At 45.1% G+C, this 23778-nt stretch overlaps 1 protein-coding gene across 1 annotated transcript; it reads right to left on the minus strand.

Annotated features, from left to right (window-relative positions):
- Positions 1-918: 918 nt before the first annotated feature.
- RHEX (regulator of hemoglobinization and erythroid cell expansion) lies at positions 919-20516 on the minus strand. The gene is made up of 8 exons (XM_078849806.1): positions 19599-20516; positions 15786-16036; positions 12980-13144; positions 8421-8492; positions 7645-7748; positions 5158-5265; positions 2693-2754; positions 919-1708 (listed from the first exon to the last, which is right to left on the minus strand). Exons 4-8 carry the CDS (start codon positions 8432-8434, stop codon positions 1502-1504), a joined length of 495 nt encoding a protein of 164 aa, XP_078705932.1. The 5' UTR covers positions 8435-8492; positions 12980-13144; positions 15786-16036; positions 19599-20516; the 3' UTR covers positions 919-1501.
- Between the last annotated feature and the right edge of the window lie 3262 nt (positions 20517-23778).

Raw genomic sequence — 23778 nt, forward strand, 5'->3', positions numbered from 1 at the left:
GCACATCTTAAGGTTTGCTGTACTACAGCGGGGCAGGGGGAGACAAAGAAGTAATTGGATAGCAAGTTTGCTGCATGAAAGAGGGGTCTCCCAGGTTTGGCAGAGAATGTTGGGTTAGATCCGCTTCTTTAGACTGGAGAATAATTTGCATGCAGTGTTATTGTAGCTATGTCGGCCCCAGGATATTAGAAAGACAAGGTGGGTGAGGAAATTCGAGATATTACTAGGAGGATAGTTGTTCGTTAAGTTCAGTGTCCAGGAAGTGCGTTATGATTTTGTTTTATACATAACCATTTGTTTCCAGCAGTCTGACGCACGGTCATTTGAATCTCTGCTCTTTGATCATCAACTTATTCTTGTTTTCACCACCACAATACCTTCGGGCTCTGGTGTTAACTGAGAATCACCAGTGTGACAAGCTGGTGTGTGCTGTTCCTTTTGGAACAGCAGCCTTCTCACTCTGTGAGCCTTCAGTGGGGAGGGGCTGGACTCTGCAGGGACGCTCCGAGGACGCAGGGGCCGGGGTGAGCCTATCACTACCTGTACAGAGACTTTGCGGCCTGTGGAGGCCTGGAAGGGAGCGCTTGTAATACTGCAAGCTGGTCGTTGCAGGGAGCTACTCCACAGCAGGCACAGGAAAGAAGCCCTCACACCCCGGACCGGCGGTGCAGAGGTGCCTCACAACCCTGGGTACCCCTGACGAACATGACTGTCCTCAGCCAAAGAACGTCGCAGGCAAATCATCTTCAGAAGAGAGAGCCCCTGCCCTGACTGCCTGCAGAAGTGCCCAGGGACCTGTCACTCGAACGCTACGAAGAGTTTTAAAAAAATTAAAAGAGGAAAGGAGGGGAAAAAAAGAAAAGTCAGCGTTGGTCAAGGGAAAAGACAAAGGAGGCCCAGGAAATATATTTAAGCATTTAGAAGTTTGGGGTTTTTTAATTAATTGATATCAAGCAAATAAAAAACAAGTCAAATCAAAGGGCCAGCCCAGTTGGTGTAGCTCCATTGAAGTTGAATTAGGTTTTACACTACCTGAGGATTTGGCCCTGTATTATATTTATTGGGTATTCTTAATTACTCTCTCCTCTAATGGGAGAACAAGGGGAAGCCAATGAAATGGAAGGGCACAATTATCGCTGCGAAACGGAAATGCTCTTTTTACACTAGCTGTGAATAACCAGTGCCACATTGTATCAACACAGCCAAGAGCTTTGTGGGATCCAGAAGGGAAGAGACCTTTGTATGGATAACAAGAACATGCACAGTTACATTAGGCAGAATAAAATGTTGTAAGGAATATAAAGCTTCATGCTTCAGGACATGACAGTCACTAACTGATGAGGATTAGGAGGAACATACCTATATGAACAGGTTGTCAGTGACCCATGTGAAATGTGCAGAGAAGGATACAGGATACTGACTAAGAATGGATCATTGATTTGACCTGCTGTGGCAATTCTGATGTTCCTAAGGAAAACTTAGTTAATAGCATCCCAAGAAATCACAGTTTCACTTCAGTATATTCCACGGGTTTGGAAGATACAGGGCTCGAGCAGGTCCAGAAATCCACCTTCCTTTTTTTGGGATCCACATTGACATAGTCTTCTCCCATCTTCATGTTCTCATAGTCCTCTGCAGTGCTTGCGCTGCGACCGGTAACTTGGAAGACCAGGGACGTGTAATTGACCCCTTCTTCTGACCGAGGACACTAGCGTATGACAAATAGAAACCAGACCAGAATTCAGTCTAGTCTTCACAGGCATTATCTGTTCTGGTGCAACCATAGTGACACTTTAGGGGGTCATACGATCTCTAAGCTCACTGCACAGATCTCACCTGTCTCACATTTGCATACCACAGAGAACAACTGCCGTTCAAATCTTAGTGATTTCACTCACTGGTTTAGTAAGATACTGAAGTGAGTTTGCTTGGGATTTTGCTGCCATGTCAGCAGTTTGATTTTGGATCAGCAGCAACACGTGGCAATACCGCAGATGGCATGGAGATCACAAACGTTCTCCGTGTTGCTTTTCAGTGTTTTACACACACACACAGTCCTGGATCTGAGTAGCCCTAAAATTCAGGTAGTATGTATACTCTTACTGGCTCCCTCCCCATCCCTGAACCTCAGTCCTCCCCTGCTTGTTTCTCATGTTTCCTCCCCTTGACCGGGAAGTACTCTGCAGATCACTGATGGCCCAAGCACCATCATCTGAGAGCCAATGTTCTAAAGTGTAAACCTGGGGAGGATGTCATCAATCAGTAGGACCAGGAAAAATTGCATGTTTGTCATCTAATCTGGCCAGCTGTATCCTCTGCAATATTCTCACTCCCATTTTGTCTCTCTTCTCTTTAAGTCCTGATGCCCACACCTGTCCCTTGGCAGTCTGCTGAATGGTGCTGAAGCTGGGAGTTAGGCTGAAGTCCTGTGGGGCAGGGATTGTCTCTTACTATAGGCCAGATTTCCATGAGAGTTCAGCTCCTATTTGTGCACCAAATAAGTGGGGAGGTTTTCAGGGGAGCTCATCATACTGGGTGCCGCTGAGCTCTTGGGAAATCTAGTCAAGTGTCTGGACAGCAGCGTCTAATAAAACGGGGCCTAGACCTGGTTCAGGGTCTACATTATGTCTACATGAAAAGAATAAATAATATGAATAAATAAATAAGAATGAGACTGGTGCAATTCCATTACCTGCCTAGTGGAAGGGCTGCTGTCTGAGCTCTCAGAGCTGTCTGAGGAAGAGCCACTGTCACCTTAAAAAAAAAGTGTAAACATTTGCACCTATAATAACTATAAGCTAGAGAATGGGCAGGGAGAAGAGATGAATGAGAAAGTGGGTTAGCAGTCGACAGAGGATTTCGCTCTCTCTCTCATATGGTGTGGATCTATGCACATGACACTATTTCTCAAACAATAATGCACAATTCCATTTTCTTGTCTCTTGGGGGTTCCAGTCACGAGTCCAAAATGGGGCCCAATCCTGCTATCTTAATTTCTTGGCAAAGCTCCCATTAACATCCGGCGAGGGGGGAGGCACGACAGGGTTGGGCCCTTTAATTGTTTGGATGTGATTCTCATTTACATTAATGCCTCTTTACACCACCCTGGCACTGTAAAGGGGCCTTAAAATGAGCATATGGCCTCTTTATATAGCTTCATAGATTCTAAGGCCAGAAGGGACTGCCTGCATAACACAGGCCATTGAACTTTCTCAAAGTAATTCCTAAACATGTATTTTAGAAAAACATCCAATCCTGATTTAGCAATTGTCAGGGATGGAGAATCCACCACGACCCCTGGTAAATTGTCCCAAGAGTTAATCTCTCTGACCAGTAAACATTTACATCTCATTTCCAGTTTGAACTTGGCCAGCTTCGGCTTCCAGCTACTGGATCATGTTATGTCTTTCTCTGCTGGATGAAAGAGCCCATTATTAAAAATATTTGTTCTCCATGGAGATACTTATAGACTGTGATCAAACCACACCTTAAGCTTCTCTTTGTGATGCTAAATAGATTGTGCACTTGGAGTCTATCACTAGAAGGCATATTTTCCAAACCTTTAATCATTCTCATGGCTCTTCTCTGAACCCTTTTCAATTTATCAACATCCTTCTTGACTTGTGGGCACCAGAACGGGATACAGTATCCCTGCAGTGGTCACACCAAATACAGCCATAAAATAACCTCTCTATTCACTCTCAAGATTTCTCAGTTTATGCATCCCAGGATCACATTAGCTCTTTTGACTGCAGCATCTGAATGGGAGTTCATGTTCTGCTGACTATCTACCACAACCCCCAAATGATTTTCACAGTCACTGCTTCCCACGATAGAGTCCCCCATCCTTATGCTGCCAGATGTGGTATAAAGGGGCCTTCAGGCTTGACTATACATGGAGCTATTCCTGATTAACTCCGTGTGTGGGTGTCTTGTTCCTGTTTAAATTAACCATATGGTTTAAAGAAAAGGAGGACTTGTGGCACCTTAGAGACTAACAAATTTATTTGAGCATAGCCATCCGATGAAATGAGCTGTAGCTCACGAAAGCTTATGCTCAAATAAATTTGTTAGTCTCTAAGGTGCCACAAGTCCTCCTTTTCTTTTTGCAAATACAGACTAACACAGCTGCTACTCTGAAACCTGTCATATGGTTTAAGGACGTCCCTGAATAACTCCATGCATAGACAAACCCTAAACAGAAATGAGAACCAGGCCCTTAATATATTCCAACTCTGCAGCATTATGGTTGATTTTAAATTGGAAATTTGAAATTTTGCTTTTCATGCTGATTTTTTTAATGCCCCCCTCCCAATATGTGCAGTGAAACTCCACTCCCCCCTGCTGCCTGACAAGAGGCATTACTGTACATCAGCAATATTGATCAGGGAATTCAAAGGTTCATTGCATTATTGGCTCCCGATGATCACATTCTCTAGTATGAAAATGTAAAATATGAAGAGTGCTGGCATCAGAGACCCTTATCTGCCTGCCTGGAGGACTGAATGGAGAAGAACTCATCTGGCAAATGGAATGGGGAGGGAGGAGGTGATGTGAATTGCTAATGCATATAGCTCACTTGTACAGGTCCTTCATTCCCCGTCCTAAAGCTAGGTTGTGTTTGCTGCTGCCCAGTTCTACTGCTAACATACAAAGAAAGGCTCATCCCTTGCAATGAATCAGGCTGATAGCGAAGTATTTTCTTCGCGAGTTAAAGAAGAAGTTATTGTATAACGAATAAACTGTTGTGTAACGAATAAATTATTGTAACGAATAAACTGCTCTCCCCCCTTTCTCAAACACTGAAATACGAATGCAGGACCCACACCTTATGTCACTCATCATTTGCAAAACGAGTGCAAAACGTGTGTAACACACTACCATAGCATGTTAGACTCCCTTAGCATGGGTGTAAGTGTCAACTTAAGGTGAAACGCAGTGGTGAATCTGGCCCTATGTTTCCAAATACCTGTCTGCAGGAACAAGTACCCGAGGTCAGATATTCATCCAGTTTCAACTGGCATTGGGCCACTGAAGTCAATGAAGCTATGCCAATTTGCAACAGCTGAGGAGCTGATGCAAGCACAGATTTGAAGATTGCAGGCTGCACCCACTGAGCTGAGACTTGATTGTTTGGCCCCAAAGATGCAATCTTACCCTGGATGCGCGGCCTTTTCAAAACCTCCTGTGCTGCCTGGGAAGCGTTGGGTTGTTCTGGTTTTGTAGAAGGGCTGCTGCTCGCCTGATTGCTACAGGAATGATTGTCTGAAATGGAAAGTCAGATTTGCTCGTTACTCCTGCTACTGTAGGGAAAACATGACAAGGGCTGTCACTTCAGGGCATGAGCTGATCACTAGGCAGGGACAATAAAAAAATCCCTCCTGCTATAGTATAATGGTGCACAAGGGGCTTGGTCATTTGTGGTTTGTTGTCATTTCTGTGCCTCCCACGGGAGCACACAGTACAGGGCATTATAGGAGATGGTGCACTGAACGACAAGCAAAATTGGTACCTCCTAGAAGTGCCCAGTGCTTACAAATATGAAAAAATGAGAGTATTGGCTCGAGAAAGTTACACACACACACACACACACACACACACACACACACACACACACACACATGCATGTACACCAGCTATTCCAGTCCTGCTCTCCCCACATCCAGATCTGTTAGTGCCCCTCAAGCCACATCCCAGCAGCCGCGATTATTCCACTCCTGGGACTTTCACACACGGATCCACCACTGCACTAGAACCCAGTCCTAGAACATCTCATGTCAATCCTGTGAGGGCCTCTCCTGAGCAGAATATAACATAAGAGTCAGAGTGGGCTATTTTATTTTTGAGGTGAACAAACGAGTGAGAAATTACTGAAACTATCAAACTGTGATCTAAAGCAGATTTGGGCTCAGATGTCTTGTGGTGAAAGGTTCACTGTGCTTCTGAACCTCCATCTATACAAATACGAGATTGAATTAAGCAACAGGGCTGATTGGAACATGTACTATATACAGTGCTTGGACAAATATGTTTCTCACTGGAAAATGTGGTTTAATCAAAATCAAATGTTGATTTTGATGAAAATTTCCCACATTCCAACAGGGAGAATTGAAACAAAAAATGTTTCAAATCAACTTTTTGAAATGCAGTGGAATTTTTTGTTTTAAAAGTCTATTCAAAAGAAAAAAAATTGTTTTGAAACAAAACAATAAAACATCAGTCTATTGACTTGTTTCATTTTGATCGAAAGTGTCAGAATTTTCCATTTCAACATTTCTGATTCAAAACTTTTTGGAGTTTTTCATTTCACAATTTTTGTAAAAATATTTTTGACTTCTCATTCTGACCGGGAGCAGAAAATAATTTTGAAGCGTTGACATTTCCTGTGATAGGACAATTTTTCAAACAGCTGTAATATAGACTAGTATAGACTATTTCATGTGTAACATGTCCTGTCAGACATCTGACAATACGGGCCAAATTCTGCTTGTCTCACTCATGCAAGTTGCCCCGTTGACCTCAGTGGGTCTACTCATGTGAGTAAGGCTGGCAGGATTTCAGCTTACTTGGTATGTATGTGATGACGGCACAGGGTACCTCGACATAGCAGCTGGGAGGAAGAATTCTCAGCTCGGGTAGCCATACACTCAGTACCTCTGCTTGTGCTAGTACCTAAGGGCTTGTCTACACCAAGCAGCTTTTAGCGACAAGGCCTTGTTGCTAAAAGTCAGCTTGCGTAAACGCTCTTTTTCAGCACTTCGTCAGCACTTTTGCCGACAAAATACTTCCAGCCCCGCGAGCGGCATTAGCTTTGTCGGCAGGAGCAAAGCCGCGTGCACACTGCCCCGTGCGTCGGCAAAACTTGTGTCTTTCACGGGGCGGGGGGGGGAGGTGCTTTTTTTAAGTACCCGTGAAAGACAGAAGTTTTGTCGACAACTTCGCCGTGTAGACAGGCCTAAAACTAGCAGAGCGGCCTCAGCAGCGCTGGTGGCGACTCAAGCTAGCCGCCGGGCAGTCGGGCGGGACGGTACTTGCCGTCCAGGCTGACTCAGTGCTGCCACAGCTGCTGTTTTAGGCACTAGCTCAAGCAGAGCTCAAGCAAGACGTCTACCAAGTTGGAAATCACACCTCCCCCACTGCCATGTAGACATACGCACAGTGTCCTGTTGTCATGTGGTGGTGCTGTAGCAAAACCACCCAAATGCTGATTCTTTAACCCCTGCCACTCCTTGCTTTTTACCCCCAAAATACATGACTTGTGTGGCCTCCGCTCATCCTGCATTCCGCACACACCGGGCCAGAACCTCAGCTAGTGTAAATCAAAGCAACTCCTTTGGCTTCAATGCATGACTTCAATGGCACTACGATTTACACCTGCTAAGGGACTGATCCATCTGTTTTTCAAATCACATTGGAACTTGTTTAAAAAGGACCCCCATTCATTCTCCTCCCCCATCTCTTGGAGTGCTTGGCATTTCATGAACCAGGACTAGCCGTCACAATTCAGCAGTTTGTGACCCTTAGCAAACCAAAGAGTTACTCTTTGTTGGCTCTTGGGCCAAATTCGTCCTGTTCACTTAAATGGATTCACACCAGGGATGAAAGGGGCACATTATAAATGAAACCAATAAGAGATGAAATTACCTATTTTCCTGCTGAGCTTGATGTAAAGCACTACTAGGAGAAGAACATAGACAATAGAGGTCACACCTGAGCTGAGAATGTTTATCCACCAATAATCACATAGGCTAAGGGAGAGAAAACAATCAGGTTATGTTAGATCTTTCAAGTGCTGGTGGGCTGACATGGTTTCAGATAGGACGTCGTTTTTAAGGTGATTTCCCAAAGACTTTGGCAAAGATTTTCAACAGTGACCAGTGGTTTGAGGTTGCCAAGCTTTTGGGTGTCCAATTCGAGACAAACTAAATCTGATTTTGGGTGCTCTGCCCTTTCTGAAAAAAACCAGGCCCCTTTAAGAAATCTCAAGTTGAAAAGCACACAAATAAGACAGTGATGAGCATGGCATAAGAATCTATATAGAATAGGATAGAAATTGGGCTCCTAAAAATGGAGACATCCTAAAACCACTAGTCACTTTTGAAAATATTGGCCTAACTGACTATCAGACCTGGGTGTCCAGCAAGAATACATAGTTGCCCCAGGGATAGCCAAATGGAGATTTTAAAAATAAGCAGAGAGGAGTCCAAACCCCTTGGAACTGAACAACCCTTGAATTTTGATGTCTTCAAAATCTGGAGCCCATTTCTAATTCTACAGATCGGGCTACAGGGGAGAAGATCAACCACCCAACTCCATGGGGAATCGATCATCAACTCCCTTTCATAGCAGGTTTCTCCCTCTAATAAGCAGCACTAATGGCCACTGCTCCATACTGCGGTTGGGAGCACCGCAGAGCTTACCTAGGACAAGACATCCTCCCAGCAGAGAGTCTTCACAGGCACGACAACTGCTGAATGAGTTGCTGAGGGTTTCTAAGGAGAGAGAAGGAGACAGGGCAGGGATATCCAGGGACCTGATAGCAAAGAGGCACCAGTGTCTCTGGGGCCAGATGAACGCACAGAGGAACATGGCTGGGTCCCTCAGGTGCCGATAAAACAATAATAATACTGGTTTCAGAGGAACAGCCGTGTTAGTCTGTATTCGCAAAAAGAAAAGGAGTACTTGTGGCACCTTAGAGACTAACCAATTTATTTGAGCATGAGCTTTCGTGAGCTACAGCTCACTTCATCTGATGAAGTGAGCTGTAGCTCACGAAAGCTCATGCTCAAATAAATTGGTTAGTCTCTAAGGTGCCACAAGTACTCCTTTTCTTTTTGCGAATAATAATACTGTGCACGTCTGTATTGCAGAACGGGGGGGAAACTCAGGAACAGGAAGGCTGAGCAATTTGCCCAGAGCGACACAAGGGCTCAGTAACTGAGCCAGGAATGGAACCCAGAATGCCTGACTCCCAGTCCTATGCTCTGACCACTAGACAAAGCTCCCTCCTGTGCATCTTGGGCTGTCTGTTGCACTCCTCTTGGCTTTCATTCCCCTGGAGCTGCCCTGAGCCACAGAGGTTAAAACCATGTAATACCTCACGGGACGCCCTACCTCCTGCCCCCATAAATCAGCTACCAATAAGGGGGGGAGGGATAGCTCAGTGGTTTGAGCATTGGCCTGCTAAACCCAGCGTTGTGAGTTCAATCCCTGAGGGGGCCATTTAGGGATCTGGGGCAAAAATTGGGGATTGGTCCTGCTTTGAGCAGGGGGTTGGACTAGATGACCTCTTGAGGTCCCTTCCAACCTTGATATTCTATGATATTCTAAGGGGATCAATTCATGCTAACTATGGCACCGGGCTGTACTGGGCAAATAGCAGTTCCCATACGTCTTTCTGACCATCCACTGAACCTCATGTGGACTTGAGTGGGTGATGCTTCACAGTCAGCTGCAATAAGGGGACAGAACTGATGGAGAAAAAATGCAATCGTCTCAGCAGAGTGATGCAACAAAGAAAAGAAATTGATGCTGCACTAACACAAACAGAGTGGCAAGGGGATAAAAAAAAAATAGCAGTGGAATGGACAGAGGGCTGAAAATGAGGGAAAAAGTCGGGTTAGGAGGAGACTTTATTGTCGTTAGGCCAGACCCCAGCCAGCTCCATTGACTTTAATGCCAATTTCCACCAACCAAGGATCTGGCCCATTAGGTTTCTACAGGGGAATCAGCCTGGTGGGACTTTTCCAAAGCTGCAAAAATTAGTTGTAGGAAAATAAACAACTAAAGGGCCTTCCTCTTCTTTCTAATTCATGGTCTATCTTTTATGAAGCGTTGTTCCTAGGCCTATCTAACGCATTCTCCATTATGTGACAAACTCATTGAAACTCACCAGGTTGCCATGGGATATCCAAGGGGAGAATACAACTCCCTTTGGCTTGTAGGGGAGGTTTTCCATTGACTTCAGTGGGAGTTGGAGCAAGACCTGGGAGGGGAATCTAGTTGTAGGCATGATAAGAATCCAGATATGCATCGTGCCTGTTTTGCATTGTAATGGCCCCTCCTGTTGTTTGTACATGTAGTTATTTCCCATATGCTTTGCCTTACCCCAATTTATTTTTTAGGTATCACCATAATAAAAATGTTTTAGAGGGAAAAACAAAGTGTTACTTTATCAGACAGGCCTGCAGTGACAGGTGCTTAATAAAAACTCATCATAGTCACAGATAATACAGAACTGTAAATACTAATGTAATTCCCCTGTCCCCCAGTGTCTACCTCCATTAGACAGCCACTATCTCACATTCTCCCCAGGACAGCTGACACAAGAGCAGGTTTCTATAAGGGATTCTCTACATAGTATATAAAGAGAGGTTCCTGAAAAGGACTTGACACCAATGAGAAACCTACTTCTTATCCAATTTTAACGTTTGGCTAGATGACACATTGTCAATGCAAAGCTCGGCTGACTGCAAACTGTGGCCCTGTCGCATGACAGACTCTTCTCACTTCAGCGGTACTTCTGATGGCAAAGAACATCAGTGTCATTCTGAAGAGTACGTTTCTCTATGGGTCCTGAAAGGTGCAGAGCAGTGACAATTTCTACTGTAGTTAGTGGGAATAAAATTGCGCTATCGGGATTCAGCATCTATCAGTGCTTGGTCCAAATGGTGCAAGTCGGGCTCAAAGTTATTCAGTAACGAAAAATAATACCTAACTCTTATATACTGCTTTGCATCCAAAGATCTCAAGGTAAGGCTACTGTAGCCTCAAACATTCAGACTGTTACTTGCAAACCCAGAGCTCCATTCAGCATCCTCTACTCACATGCGTAGTCTGTACTCACATAAGCAGCCCCACTGACTTTGGTGGGTCAGTTATGTGACTAAGGCCCATAATTAGCCATTGCTAATGAGAGAGAGCAAATATTCAGTTGCTAATTTTCAGCTGCATGATGTGATAACAAACCAAGTGAGCTTCTCTCCGGATGAGGCATGAGAGAATTTGCAGAGTATTATGCAAATTTTGTTTTTTTAAAAAAATGGCGTATTTGGCTTTCTTTGCCGGGGGTTGGGACTTCCATAGAATGCTCCTGCATTGATCCAATGCTGTGCGCCACTGAGGCATTCTTTGGGTATGTCTGTACCATCTCCAACAGCGAGCCTCCCAGCTTGGGTGAACAGCTCCGAGCTAGGGGGGGTTTCATGCCAGCGTTCTAAAAATAGCTATGTAGACAGTACTTTGAAGATGCCGCTCAGGTTGGAGCTTGGGCTCTGACGCCCAACCCACCCCACCCCAGGCTTTAGAGCTTGAGCCACAACTTCAAAGCACTGTTTATACAGTTATTTTTAGCATGCTAGCCTGAGCCCCACTAACCTAAATCTGTCCACCCAGGCTGGGAGGCCCCAGATCAGGAAAACACTTTGCCTCCAATCAGTGCTCCCTGAAGAGGGATGCTTCTCCGAACTGGGGCCTTTGGGCCACGATATAACTGACTGTTTTCCATGAGTTTTACCAAAAGACGACAACACCCTCCAGAGTTCTGTGATCTTGGGCATGAGCTCCCAGAGGGTGCGAGAAATCATTAGGGTGTCTCAGCCACCTCTGATAACCATTCCCAACACTGAAAAACAGGAACATTTTGTGGGGTCTTTCCAGTGTATATGCTACAAAGGCCTGTTCTACAAGGTTTGCTTGGGTGGAGTTTTATGGACTTTAACCTACAACTGGGAACCGTAATTATTACACTCTGCCTAAACCTCACTGGCCATGCTTTCAGAGTTAAAATAGTCATTACTATGTGGGGTAGAGACATGACTCTGTGGGGGGGAGGGGTGCACGTGTGCATGTGTGTCCAATGCCCTTCTCAATGGGGCCCTCATCCTTGACTGGAACTTCTGAGCACTACTGCAATCCACTAACTCACCACAATTATAAATAAATAATAATAAACCTAAAATTTGTTTTTCATAATTTTATCCTTTTTTTTAAATGCCCAAAAAAGCATTTGATAAATACAATTTAAAAAAAGATTAAGTAACAAATAAAAGCTACAGACCATAAATGTTTAAAGTTAGGCTCCTGAACCAATCTTCAGGCATCTAAATAAAGGAGGTTGGATTTTCAATGTGCTGAGTTCCATCAGCTCCCAATGGGATTCCTGGGTACTTGGTACCTCTGGGGAAAAAAAATCACACCTCTTTTATTTAAAGCCGAAACGTGGACTTAACAGCCTAACGTTATGTACTAAGACGCAGACCCTCAAAGGTATTTAGGCACTGAACTCTCATTGATTTCAGTGCGGGCTGGGCACCTAAATACCTAAATACCAAAATACTTTGAGGATCTGGCACTCGAGGTCCTGATTCAACAAAGCCCTTAGGCACTTTTGAAAATCCCAGCCGAAGCTAATTAGGTGCCCAAATCCCATTACAAATTAATGGGAATTGGGCACCCAATTCCCTTATACTCCTTTGAACATCCCAGACTTAAACATGTGCTTAACATGAAGTTAGTGCTTACATCCCATTCAAGTTAGTGGGACTTAAGCACACAGATGAAGTTAAACATCTGCTCTGCTGCACTGGGGCCCTCAGCTTGAAACTTTTGGCCATAACATCTGAGAGAATTCAACTTTATAACTAAGGTTGACAAGCCAGATTTAATTTGCATTGTGTGTTTTCAATTTTGTAAGGGCATGTTCAGTTTTAGATAAATGCTTTAAAATGATCGAATAACTAAAATGAAATAAATGCTTTTGTATAATTACTAACAACAAATGTCTCCTATACAGAGATAGGTTTTAGAGACTATGAGGACAGGAGACTTAGAAACGAGAGGCTCCGTCTGCACTGCGGATCAGAAAATGATTTTCTATTTTGATCCCAGAACAGAATTTCCAAGAGTTGCTCAACCAAACATTTCTCGAGAATCCCATTCAACGTCCCTCTGAATCCATCTTGGATATAATTCTACTTACCCAAAGAGTTAGGCAACTACCAGACTAGAAGTCCATTTCTTGCTTTTTTTCACCTCCCCTATTGAACTGATGCATCCCCTGAAGTATCCTTCTTAGATGGCTGTCATTCTTAAATGGTTCATTTCCTATTGCGGTACAGGAGATGATGCTGAAGCAGATAGCAATCTGAAAAGTGAGTCGGTGTAAAGGAAATTACAAAGAAAGACACAAATCCAAAATTCACTAGCAGGCGTCTTCTTTGCTTACATGGTTATAGTTAGATAGAAGAGATTATTTTAAAAATGTATTTAAATATATATTTTAAAGATAAAACCTAATGAGATATTGACTGCAGCTGCGCTTGCTTTGCTCATTATGTTCTTTCTGTTGTTGTCCCTCCCCCCCCCGCCCGCCCTCCGCCCTCTTCCCAGCATATTAACACTGCAAATTTTGTGAAGCCTTTATTCCTGTTAGGAGCTCTGGCTCAAGGAAGATGCCCAATTGAAATCAAGGATTTGTGAGGAACTTGTACTACTAATGTCTACTGAATGTAGCAATCAAGGGATATGTGCCTGATCCAAAGCCCACTGGAATCACAGGAAAGACTAGATTGATGTCAATAAGCTTCGGATCAGGCATTATGGCCTCAATTCAGCAGAGTGCTTAAGCATATGCTTAGAGTGAAGCATGCATTTCAGTGCTTTGCTGAACTGGAACTTATATGTACAGCTAGAGCCAAATCTTGCCAGCTGCTCTAGAGGCTTGAAGCCAACGGAGTGGTGCAAGCAAACCTGCTTGTGTTTTACATTAGAGATTCAGGCCTTGATTATGTTCATTTTCCTTCAGCACTCCTGAGCTAGGAGGATGTCCAAGCCTCGTCTAGATTAGGATTTGAAGGGGGTGATGTTAACCCATTCTAACACAGTTTAGAGGTCCGGCATAGACAAGACAGTGTAGGCTTCACAGTGTGCTAACCTGGCTGAGTTGAAGCACAGGCTCTCTTTCTCCAGTGTATTGCACATTAAAGGCAACGTGCCTTATCCACACTAGACTTTTAAAGCACATCATTTAGAACTTGTGAATCAACCTGTTCCAACAACACCCCTTTTATTCTGGTCTAGACAAGGCCACACACACCAAGCAAGTGACCTTAATTAACTGAGTGGAGGAGGAATCATTATTCAGACTGTTTAAAGCTTCTTGGATTGTTGTTAATATCTAATTAATTCAAAGGCTTGAATAAACCATAGGAAGAAAAGCTCTTTTGTTAAAGGTTCACCATTCCTGCACCTTCCAATCAGAGCTGAGAGGGCCATGCACCATGTACCTCCCATCTGAGCTTTGTCTAGACTGGGATTTCAAGGGATGCTGTTAAGAACATAGTAGCTAACTAAGAGGTGCTAACCAATGCAGTCTAAAAGCCTAGTCTAGAAAGGGCAGTGTAGACTTTAATGGCGATAAAGAGTCTCACCTCCCTTTGTAAACCGCTTTGAGATCTACTGATGAAGAGGGCTACATAGGAGCTATGTATTATTAATTATAATTAACATGCGTTAAGATGGTGGAGCCCCTGGGGCTGTGAAAGGCGGAAGCGGTACACATACCTAGTGCTGGCCCTGTGTCTAGGGATTCTCATTCCTGGGGTCCTCCAAGCAGTGCGGCTCAGAGGATTCAGGGGGCCTCGGGCAGAGCAATTTCGGTGGCCCCTTCCATAAAAAAAGTTGCAATACTATAGTATAGTATATTGCACCGGGGTCTGAGGCAAATTGCCCCATTTCCCCCCTCCCCTCCCCCCCGGGCGGCTCTGCCTCCAAGGAAAGTGCTAATAGAAATCAGGAAACACAAGACTGGACCTTCTTGGCATTTCTAGAGTAAAAGATACATTATTAAAATTAAAAAATTCTCAGGACTTTTCCTAACCCATTACGAAGAAGGAACAAAAAGGCACAAACTCAGTTATGTTCCTTCCCCTATGCAGATTCCCTTTAAACACTGGACCTAGCTGTGTGAGGGGGCTCTGAGTTACATGGGGATGAAACATGCCCTTCAGTATGTATTTTATTTATTTATTTGCTCTAATTTAGAGTTGAGACCATCCCTTCTACTGGCTCAGTTTGTCTGGCTTCCCCCAATCTGGTTTCCCCGCATTTGCCTGGTCCTGCTGGCTTTGTCACAATTGTCAAATGACCCAGTGTCTGTTCAGCCGGAGGCTGCCCACTCATGTGGGCTGAGTCACCTTCATTTCAATACTGCACAGGTCCCCATCCTTCTGGGACAGGTGGTTTGGAGGGGGTGGCAGACAAGATGGGAGATGTCAGGGAAGAGAAAAGGGGCGGAGAGCACAGGGTGCGTGAGAGGAATTTCAGAAGCAGCGTAAAAGAACAGGTTTGCCTCTGTAGAATGGAAGGCAGGAGAGGGGGAAGGGTCAGTGGCAGTGAATCTGCTTAATTGAAAGGCTGCATAGGATTAAATAAACCTCACTGTGCATTTATCTATAGTATTTATAGATGCTGAATTCAAACCAAAATTAGGGGCTGGCAGAACATTAGCAATGGAAAGTCCCATACTCCATTGCCAGGTCAGAGGCTATAATGAAGAGCATTAATTATTACTACTCATATTCCAGTATCCCCTAAACGCCCCAGCTAAGATCAGGGCCCCATTGTGTTAGGTGCCGTACATACACATACTAAGGAACAGTCCCTGCTCTGAAAAACTTAACAGTATAAAGAGACAAGACAGACAAAGAGGCGGAGAAAGGAAGGATTATTTTGCAGATGGGGAACTGAGCCCAAGGAGAAATTAAATGATTTGTCCAATGTCTCACCGGGAGTCAGTGGCAGAGCCATGGATGGGCTCCAAATCTCTTAAATCCCAGTCTGGTACCTTAACCACAAGACCACCCTATCTCTGTAAAACATCCCTCCTGTCTGACGAGCATGGTGCAATGACCTAGTCAGATATCTCGATTGGGCAGATAAGGGGTTCAAATCCAGCCCTGGGTTGGTAGTAGAACTGGTAGGAAAACAGGTTTTCCATCCTACAGGAATTTCTGATAGTCCAGCATTGATTTTCATCCTGAATGAGGATAGGGAAAAAAATCCACATTTCAAACATTTCACAAAACGAAAAATTCAAACAAATTCATTTCAGAAATGTTTTGATATTTTTGAATGAACAAAACCCTTGTGACATTCAAAGCTAATTTTTTTTGTCTTGCACAGTCGATGCAAAACAAAAACATTTTGAGTCGACATTTGGACTTGATATCAATTCAAAATGAACATTTTCATTCAGATTTTTCTGGACAGAAAATGAAAAAATAGAATCAATAATTGATACTTTCCCACCGAGAATTTTGATCAAAGCCACATTTTCCTAAGAAAAAATTCAGTTTAAACTTTTCAACCAGCTCTAGAGCTATTGCTAGTTGCTGACTGTTTAATGACCCATATGAAATGAGTTTTGTGAATCTCAGCCAGATCATAACACAAAACCACTGCAGTAAATGGCAGATTGGCTGGCTAAAAAGGCCAAGGATTGATGAGCCCTGAACTCCCCAGATTAGAAGACCAGCTCTCCGTTGCCTATCACTCTGCTTGTCCTGTCGATAACCAGGTGGCAGAATCCAAGGGTGTCAGCTTCAAATCCACTTACATAAATTGCACTGGTTTGTGCTTTAGTCTATTGGCCCTGTGAAGCAATCCCTTTCCCCTGGAGGTGTGAGAGGGGAATTCATGCAGCTGAAGATCAGACCACTGATTAAAAAAAATACTGTAACAGTGTGTAACGGTAACAGGAAGTGGCTGCTGATCAGACATCTCCACAGGGCTGCTGGCTTTATACATGTTGCCTAATAGAATAAACAGCCCTTGTGGGACCCTGCACCCCCTGCTTCTCCTTGTCTCACTGCCATCTTCTGAAGCTCACAGAGAAGAGCTCGAGGCAGTTTGGTTTGGGGTTGGTGGAGGGGTAGCTGTACAGTTAAATGCAATGGACCGACATCTCTTGTTGATTTCAAGCCTATGCTGTGTGTCCATCTTTCTTGCTCTGGGAAATGAATGACCGTTTTATGGGCGGAAATCCGCCAGCTGTATTTCTACACACAGAGATGTTCAGCTAGTGCAAATCAGCCTTTTATTTATTATTAGCTGTCTTCCAGTAGCCCCCAGGAGCCTCAATCAAAATTGGAGCCCTGTTATGCGCTGCAGCCTGAAAAAGCTTACCATGTGCATAGACAAAACAGATGAAAGGTGTGAGGGGAAACAGGCACAGAGTGGGGAAGTGATTCATCCACTGTCAGTGGCAGAGTTGGGTATAGATTTCCCCCTCCCCCCGGCCTGTTGAGGAGCCATTGGGAGGAGAGTTAGAGGCCTCAGTCCAGCTGAGTGGATACATTAAATATTCGCCACCATAGCTGGCACCTTTATTGGCAGTCTCAGCAGGGAGGCCAAAAACTGGCTGGGTCCTAGAGAAGGTGTCTGCAAGGCAGGATTGAGGCATCTTGGCAGGGCAATATGGGGAAGGTTGCCCACGCTGCATGTGTTCTGTGGAGAGGGAGAGGATTTCTTTCTCTAGGGCTGCTGTTAATCTGGCACCTCTCCCCAGCAAATTCTCCTCAGCCAGTATCAATCAATCAATGCAGCTCCCTTGAAGTTAACAGAATCATGTCAATTCACGCCAGCTAAGGATCTGTCCCACTCAGTCTCACAATGACAAAGTGTTCACAACAACAGAAAATTGTACCAGACTCTGCACATTAGCACACCTGAGAGACAACACAAATACACTTTTATTCCAAGAAGTTGCATCAGAGCATTTAAAAATGTACAATAGATTCAACTGGTGAAAGGAAAAATAACTATCCAAATACAGATATTCCTATTTTTCCTAATTTTCAATACAAGAAGAAACATAAGGTAAATTACAGTCCCTGTCAGTGTGGCTGTGATTCCTTCTAGGCTCTCCCTTGCAGCTGGCATCTTGACATGTGCCATGGCAAAGCTTGGATTGCTAAGGATCTGTAGATATAGGGTCAAATCTCCAGCTGGAGTTCATCAGCAGAACTCTATTGCTTTAAATGGTGTGATGCTGATTTACACTAGCTGAGTCTTGGCCCACAGCCAACCCAGAGAAGCAGCTGGAAATAATTATTTACACAACAGCAAAGTCAGGCACCACAAAGGATCAGTCTGAACCTGCTACAGGTTAATGGTGATCATGCCATTGTAGTCTATGTAAATTCCGATTGAGCCTTCATCACTAGGATAGCTGAGTATCATAGTTTTCAGAGATCTCTGTTCCTGGTATTTATTGCATGTCATCTAAACACAATCACTACTAATGATACTTTGCCATCACCAGTGTGAGGATCTTAAAACACTTCACAAACATTGTAGAGCTTGGCTCCTCTGTGAGGTAGAGGAACTGAGGCACAGAGGGGGTGAAATGTCTCGCCCACGGTCATACAGTGTGTCCGTGACTGAGCTGCGAGTACAGTTGGGATCTCTCAACTCCCACGCCTGTGGTTTTACTCCAAGATCATCATTCCCTGCTAGGTGGGTGCTGTTCCTCTTTGTCAGGTGAGGGCTGCACACAACGGGTGATGTTCTTGGGTGTTGGGATGATTCATATATGTGGCAAAATCATCCTCTATCCTGAGTGCAGCAGGGCATATTTTCTCATGTCTGAATATATTCCATGTGAGTTATTCCTTTGTGCCTTGATAATTAAGAATAAAAATGAAGTGTGTGTGTGTGTGGGTGGGGGGGGTGTTGGAGAAACACTTTAATTATTTTTCTATAGCCAGCTATTTACCCCTTACCGTAATTGTGGAGTTATAATTGGATACTTGAGTGGAACTGCACCTGTTTACACCATTAGAGGATCTGCCCAAGTGGGAGCAAGTGCCCTATTGGAACAGGAGGCAGTGTTACATTGTGTGAATCTGTGATGCGTCTGATTGATTTCTAGGCAGCTTTGGGACAGTACCAAGACATATCACCATCAAGAGTGACATTGGACAAAGAGGGACAGCTTGATGCTGTTGGAATGGTAAATGTCAATGGACTGTAAAGGACTCTTTATTGAGTCCTTCTTTGAGGTTCTACACAGGTCACTCCTTCAGTGAGGGAAAAGGATGTGGGACGGGACATTTGGTGCTTGAAGCACAGTGACTGCAGGGCTGTCTCCTGTAACCACTAGGGTCGCTATTCGGAATCAAAGAAAATAAAATAAAGGACCCTGTCTTGGCCTATCCAAAGTCCATGACCCTTAGCTCATGTAAACAGACCCCAGTGAAACATAAACCCAGTCTGGAGAAGTGAATCACAAGATGGAAGCTGGATTAGTCACTGGGACAAATTTCCAAAGGGTCCCTCAGTTGTGCCAGCCAAACCTTGTGTGTGCACTGGTTTGGATGAGCAAACTCCCTGTATCTCCCAAGTGCTCATCTGTGTGTTCAAACACCTCTTAGCTTGTGGAATTGTGGAAGTTCTGCGCATGCAATTAGGTCTTGACACCAACTTGGAGGGGTGTAGGGTAGAAAGACTGCAAAGTAAACCTACTGGATAGCCAAAGGACAGATCTCTGTGGCTGGTCATTTTGAAACCCACCATGACAGGCACAGCAAGTAACTTACCTTCATCCCTTTTCTTCTTCCACAGCTGTACCAGAACACAGGATCAGAACCAGAACTGCTGTGGATATGGAAATGGCCATGGCAAATATAACAGGGCTGAGAAGATGCAAAGAAAGGGGGTTAATTTCCACAGTGATGACCTCTTCCCAGCAGTTCTGCATAGCGGGGCTCCACAGAGTGGGAGGTGGAATGTTGTGTGGGCAGGTGTGTGACAGAGAGAGAAAGAACATGTCCATAAATTACATTAGTTCATATTTACAAAAAATGTACATGCTTAGGTGTTTTTGGAGATGGGGACTTTTAAATTGTTTGTATCCAAAACATAACAGGCCATATTTTGAGGTCCTAACACGCCATCTTTCCTTAGTCCTTATTCAAGCAAATCTCCCATTGACACCACTGAGGCCCTACGGCTACGGGAGCGGCCCAGAACGCCTGTGAAAATTTGCTATACCTCTGGTGAAAAACATTCACCAACTTGTCCAACACGTAGGGCTTTCCTTCAGCCTTCAAATTCACTCACAATAATCCATGAGCCAAATTCCAGTTTGGGAACAGTTTGCCAAGCTAAATTTCCCTGGCAGTTTCCACTGAATACAGTATTCCTCCTCCCTCCATGTACTAAGTGGCGGTAGTGTTGCTGTGTGCTGTTAAACAGCTGCAGTGTTTCACACCGGACCTGGCTGCACTTGGGCATGGGGGAAGTTAGTTCTGAGAATACAGGACCATGCTCTGCTCTCAGCTACACTGGTGCAACCCCATTAACATCAGTGGAGTTGTGTCAGCAACAGGGAATTTTGCTCGTGCCCTACAAGTGCTGGGAGATCCTTCAGAGTGAAAGGCCCTGTATAAACACAGATTATTATTAAAACATAAGACACTCTGGGTCTGATTCTCCCCCCGCCGGGCTCCTTGTGTGGTCACTTATGCCTGCACAGAGCAGGTGCTACTTGCTACGAGATCAGAACGGCAGTGCCTGCCGCAGGCACTAACTTTCCACTGTGCTCGACCCCCCAGCTCTGCCCCCGGCCCCACCCCCACTCCACCCCTTCCCCCAAGGCCACACCCCCACCCGCCCCCCCTCTTCCCGCCCGTTCCCCCCCTCCCCAGAGCACGCCGCGTCCTCGTTCCTTCCCCCTCCCGCCCCAACCTCCTGCACACCGCAAAATAGCTGATTGCAGCAGGTGGGAGGGAGGGGGAGGCGTTGATTGGCAGGGCCCACTGGTGGGCAGGAGGTGCTGGGGGAAGGGGGAGATGCTGATAGGGGGGCTGCTGAGGAGTGCTCAGCACCCACCATTTTCCCCTGTGGGTGCTCCAGCCCTGGAGCACCCCCGGCGTTGGTGCCTGTGGTGTCTGGCACCTGCTTTGCGCTCATGTGAACGCAAGGAGCAAGGTCATGGAGTCAATCCGATCCTATGTCCTGGCTAGGCCTTTCAAATACAAAACAACAGGGATGCATTTGGGAGCTCATGAAGGGGAGGGGATCCCAATCAGACTCTGCTTACAGTTCTAAAACCACTGACTCGTGTCCCAGAATACTGGCGGGGTCTGAAGCAGCTTCGTACCTGCTGTCGGGGTTGGATGTTGCACCACTAGACAAGCTGGGATGACTCAGGAGCATCTCCCTGAGAGAGGAAAAGAGGTAAAAACAAGGCCCACACACCTCAGTGTGCCTGGGCTCCAACGCACTCAGCTAAGATTACTCTGTAGGTCAACCACCCCGGAGAAGCCGTGGTAGGGCTCACTCAGCCTATCTGATTGAACAGGCAGGAAGCGAGCCAGGCAGGGAGTGATAAACTGCCCTAATTTGGTACATCGGGGAAGCAAACATTCAAGCAGGAGGAGACCTGTTCGATCCCCTCTGGTCCTTTGCAGTCTTTTTCTGGAGCACTTTCAGAGCGGAGGCATTGGTTGTATCAGCTGATTTTCCAAGAACACAAATGTCTGGTCAGTGCCAGGGTTATTGTCTATTAAAGACTGTTTGAACCACTGCGTTTGGTGTTGGAGATGGCAGACCGACAGTTCTGGAGGCTGGAGTCCTTTCTTTAGCCCCGAGTCTGGGACCATGTGAGCCGCAGCAGGGTGAGCTTTCCATACACACCGACTCCTACCAGCGTGGGGGTAAGCCTGTCCAGCTCAGTAGCATCCACCTCTGGGAGCAAACACCCAGCCTTGCTCTCAATGGCACCACATGCCAGATAAAGCATTCGTGGGCGTATTTGTACTACAGTCATGGGCTTCAGCGCAGGCTAGCCACTGAGTAATTACCTAGGGACAAGGTGGGCGAGGTAATATCTTTTATTGCACCAACTTCTGTTGGTGAGAGAGAGAGAGAGAGAAGCTAGCAGGATTAAAGCTAGCTTGGGCAAGCTGCAATCATACTTCGTGATCTCAGGAGAGACATACGCTGTGAATAATGCCACCAGGGAGAGAACTGAGCTCTTTAAAGCCCTTTTACACTGGCAGAACCTTGTTAAGGGTCCTTAATGCAACAAGAATCAGGCCCAAGGTGCAGGGCAACAGAGAATCAGGCCCCACAGGTTGCAAATTTCTCCTAAAATGCTTCCTCCTGATGGGCAGAAATAGCAATGAAGAGACTATGGTGATGAGACTGGTATGAGACCCTAAACAGACAGGCTGATCAGCTCTTTGTCCTGTTGTAGACTGGATTGAAGGTATAGCCATTATTTAGCTGTCAGCTGAACAATCTTACCACTGGAGATAGTCATCATGACTCACAGATGCATAGATATTAAGGTCAGAAGGGATCATTATGATCATCTAGTCTGACCTCCTGCACAACGCAGGCCACAGAATCTCACCCACCCACTCCTGCGATAAACCTCTCACCTATGTCTGAGCTATTGAAGTCCTCAAATCATGGTTTAAGACATTTAATATCATGACACTGCCCCTACGCCCATACAACTCTGTGGCATTCTCTAGGTGTCCCATCATCATTACAGGAAATGTTCTATTTTCCCTGCTTTCTCGAATGGCTGTTCAGCCCTGGTGCTCATTGCTGGTATTCCCCTGACAGCCCATGAGGTTGAGACACTGTATTACTTCATGTCTCCACCACAGCTTCTCCACTGCATTGTGCTCGGGGTCATAGGGACACCGCATTGTGACCAATTGTCTCACTTCTCCACTCGGCTCCTGGGCTCCTGCCAGCCTACAGAAACCTGCTGGCTTTTAAATAACAAAGTTCATAATCATCCTGAGTGTATCTGTAGCCCTCCATTGCAGGTTCTCAAAGCACTTTAAAGCATTCAGTAAGTCCCACAACGCCCTGTGAGGCAGGGCAGTAGTATTATACCCATTTTACAGATGCAGAAACAGAGGCACAGAGAGGTGAAGGGCCATATCCTGAAAGGTGAGTTCCTTCGGCTCCTATAGCTGCTCAGCAGCTTGTGAGGGGCATGCAGCACTTGGCAAGATCAGGCCCTGAGTCACTTGGACAGTGTATGGAGGCCAGAAAGAACCCAGATATCCTGACTTCTAGTCTTCTCCATTAGCTTCTCTTCCCATCTACTCAAGCTATATCGTGCTCATGATGGTAGTATCTGAATCATCCTTTGCTTGTGTATAAGGAAGGAAACTACAGCTGCTCAAAGACTAGCTTTGTCTCCACTAATTACAGTTCATTAGGGCATCAAGGATGTTTAATCCCTCTATTTAATTAATGAATTTACAAAACAACTGACTTTGTGCCACCATGCTGTTCAATCCTGTTTCAAAAAACCATGTACTTCTTTGCAAATAATAACGTTAATTAATATCCTTAAATACCTAGAAAATTCATTAATGGCAGCAAAGATTTGCTGGCCTGGCACTAGTGTGGGATCTGAGTTCAAGTCACAGGGCTAGTAACCTGCCTCCCTCCCCTTCAGTCTTTTTGGAACCCTGTTCACCTCTGGTGTGATAAGAGACTAGATTGCCAAGCTCTCTGGGGCAAGGACTCTTTTTTTTAAACAAATGTCGACCCTCAAGGGGGACTCTAAGACATTTCCATTTTAAGTCAAGGAGATAAACAAAGTTGATCCTTAAGACTTAGAGGCCTCCCCCTATTCCATATAACACATGGGAATGACTGCATATAAGCCCTGAAAAGCAAATATATTCTGAGTCAATGCTCCCCATTCTGTCTAATCATTTCAGCATGCAGATTTCCAGATGA

This window comes from Lepidochelys kempii, chromosome 21 (assembly GCF_965140285.1).
Source record: "Lepidochelys kempii isolate rLepKem1 chromosome 21, rLepKem1.hap1, whole genome shotgun sequence".
Classification (NCBI taxonomy): domain Eukaryota; kingdom Metazoa; phylum Chordata; order Testudines; family Cheloniidae; genus Lepidochelys; species Lepidochelys kempii.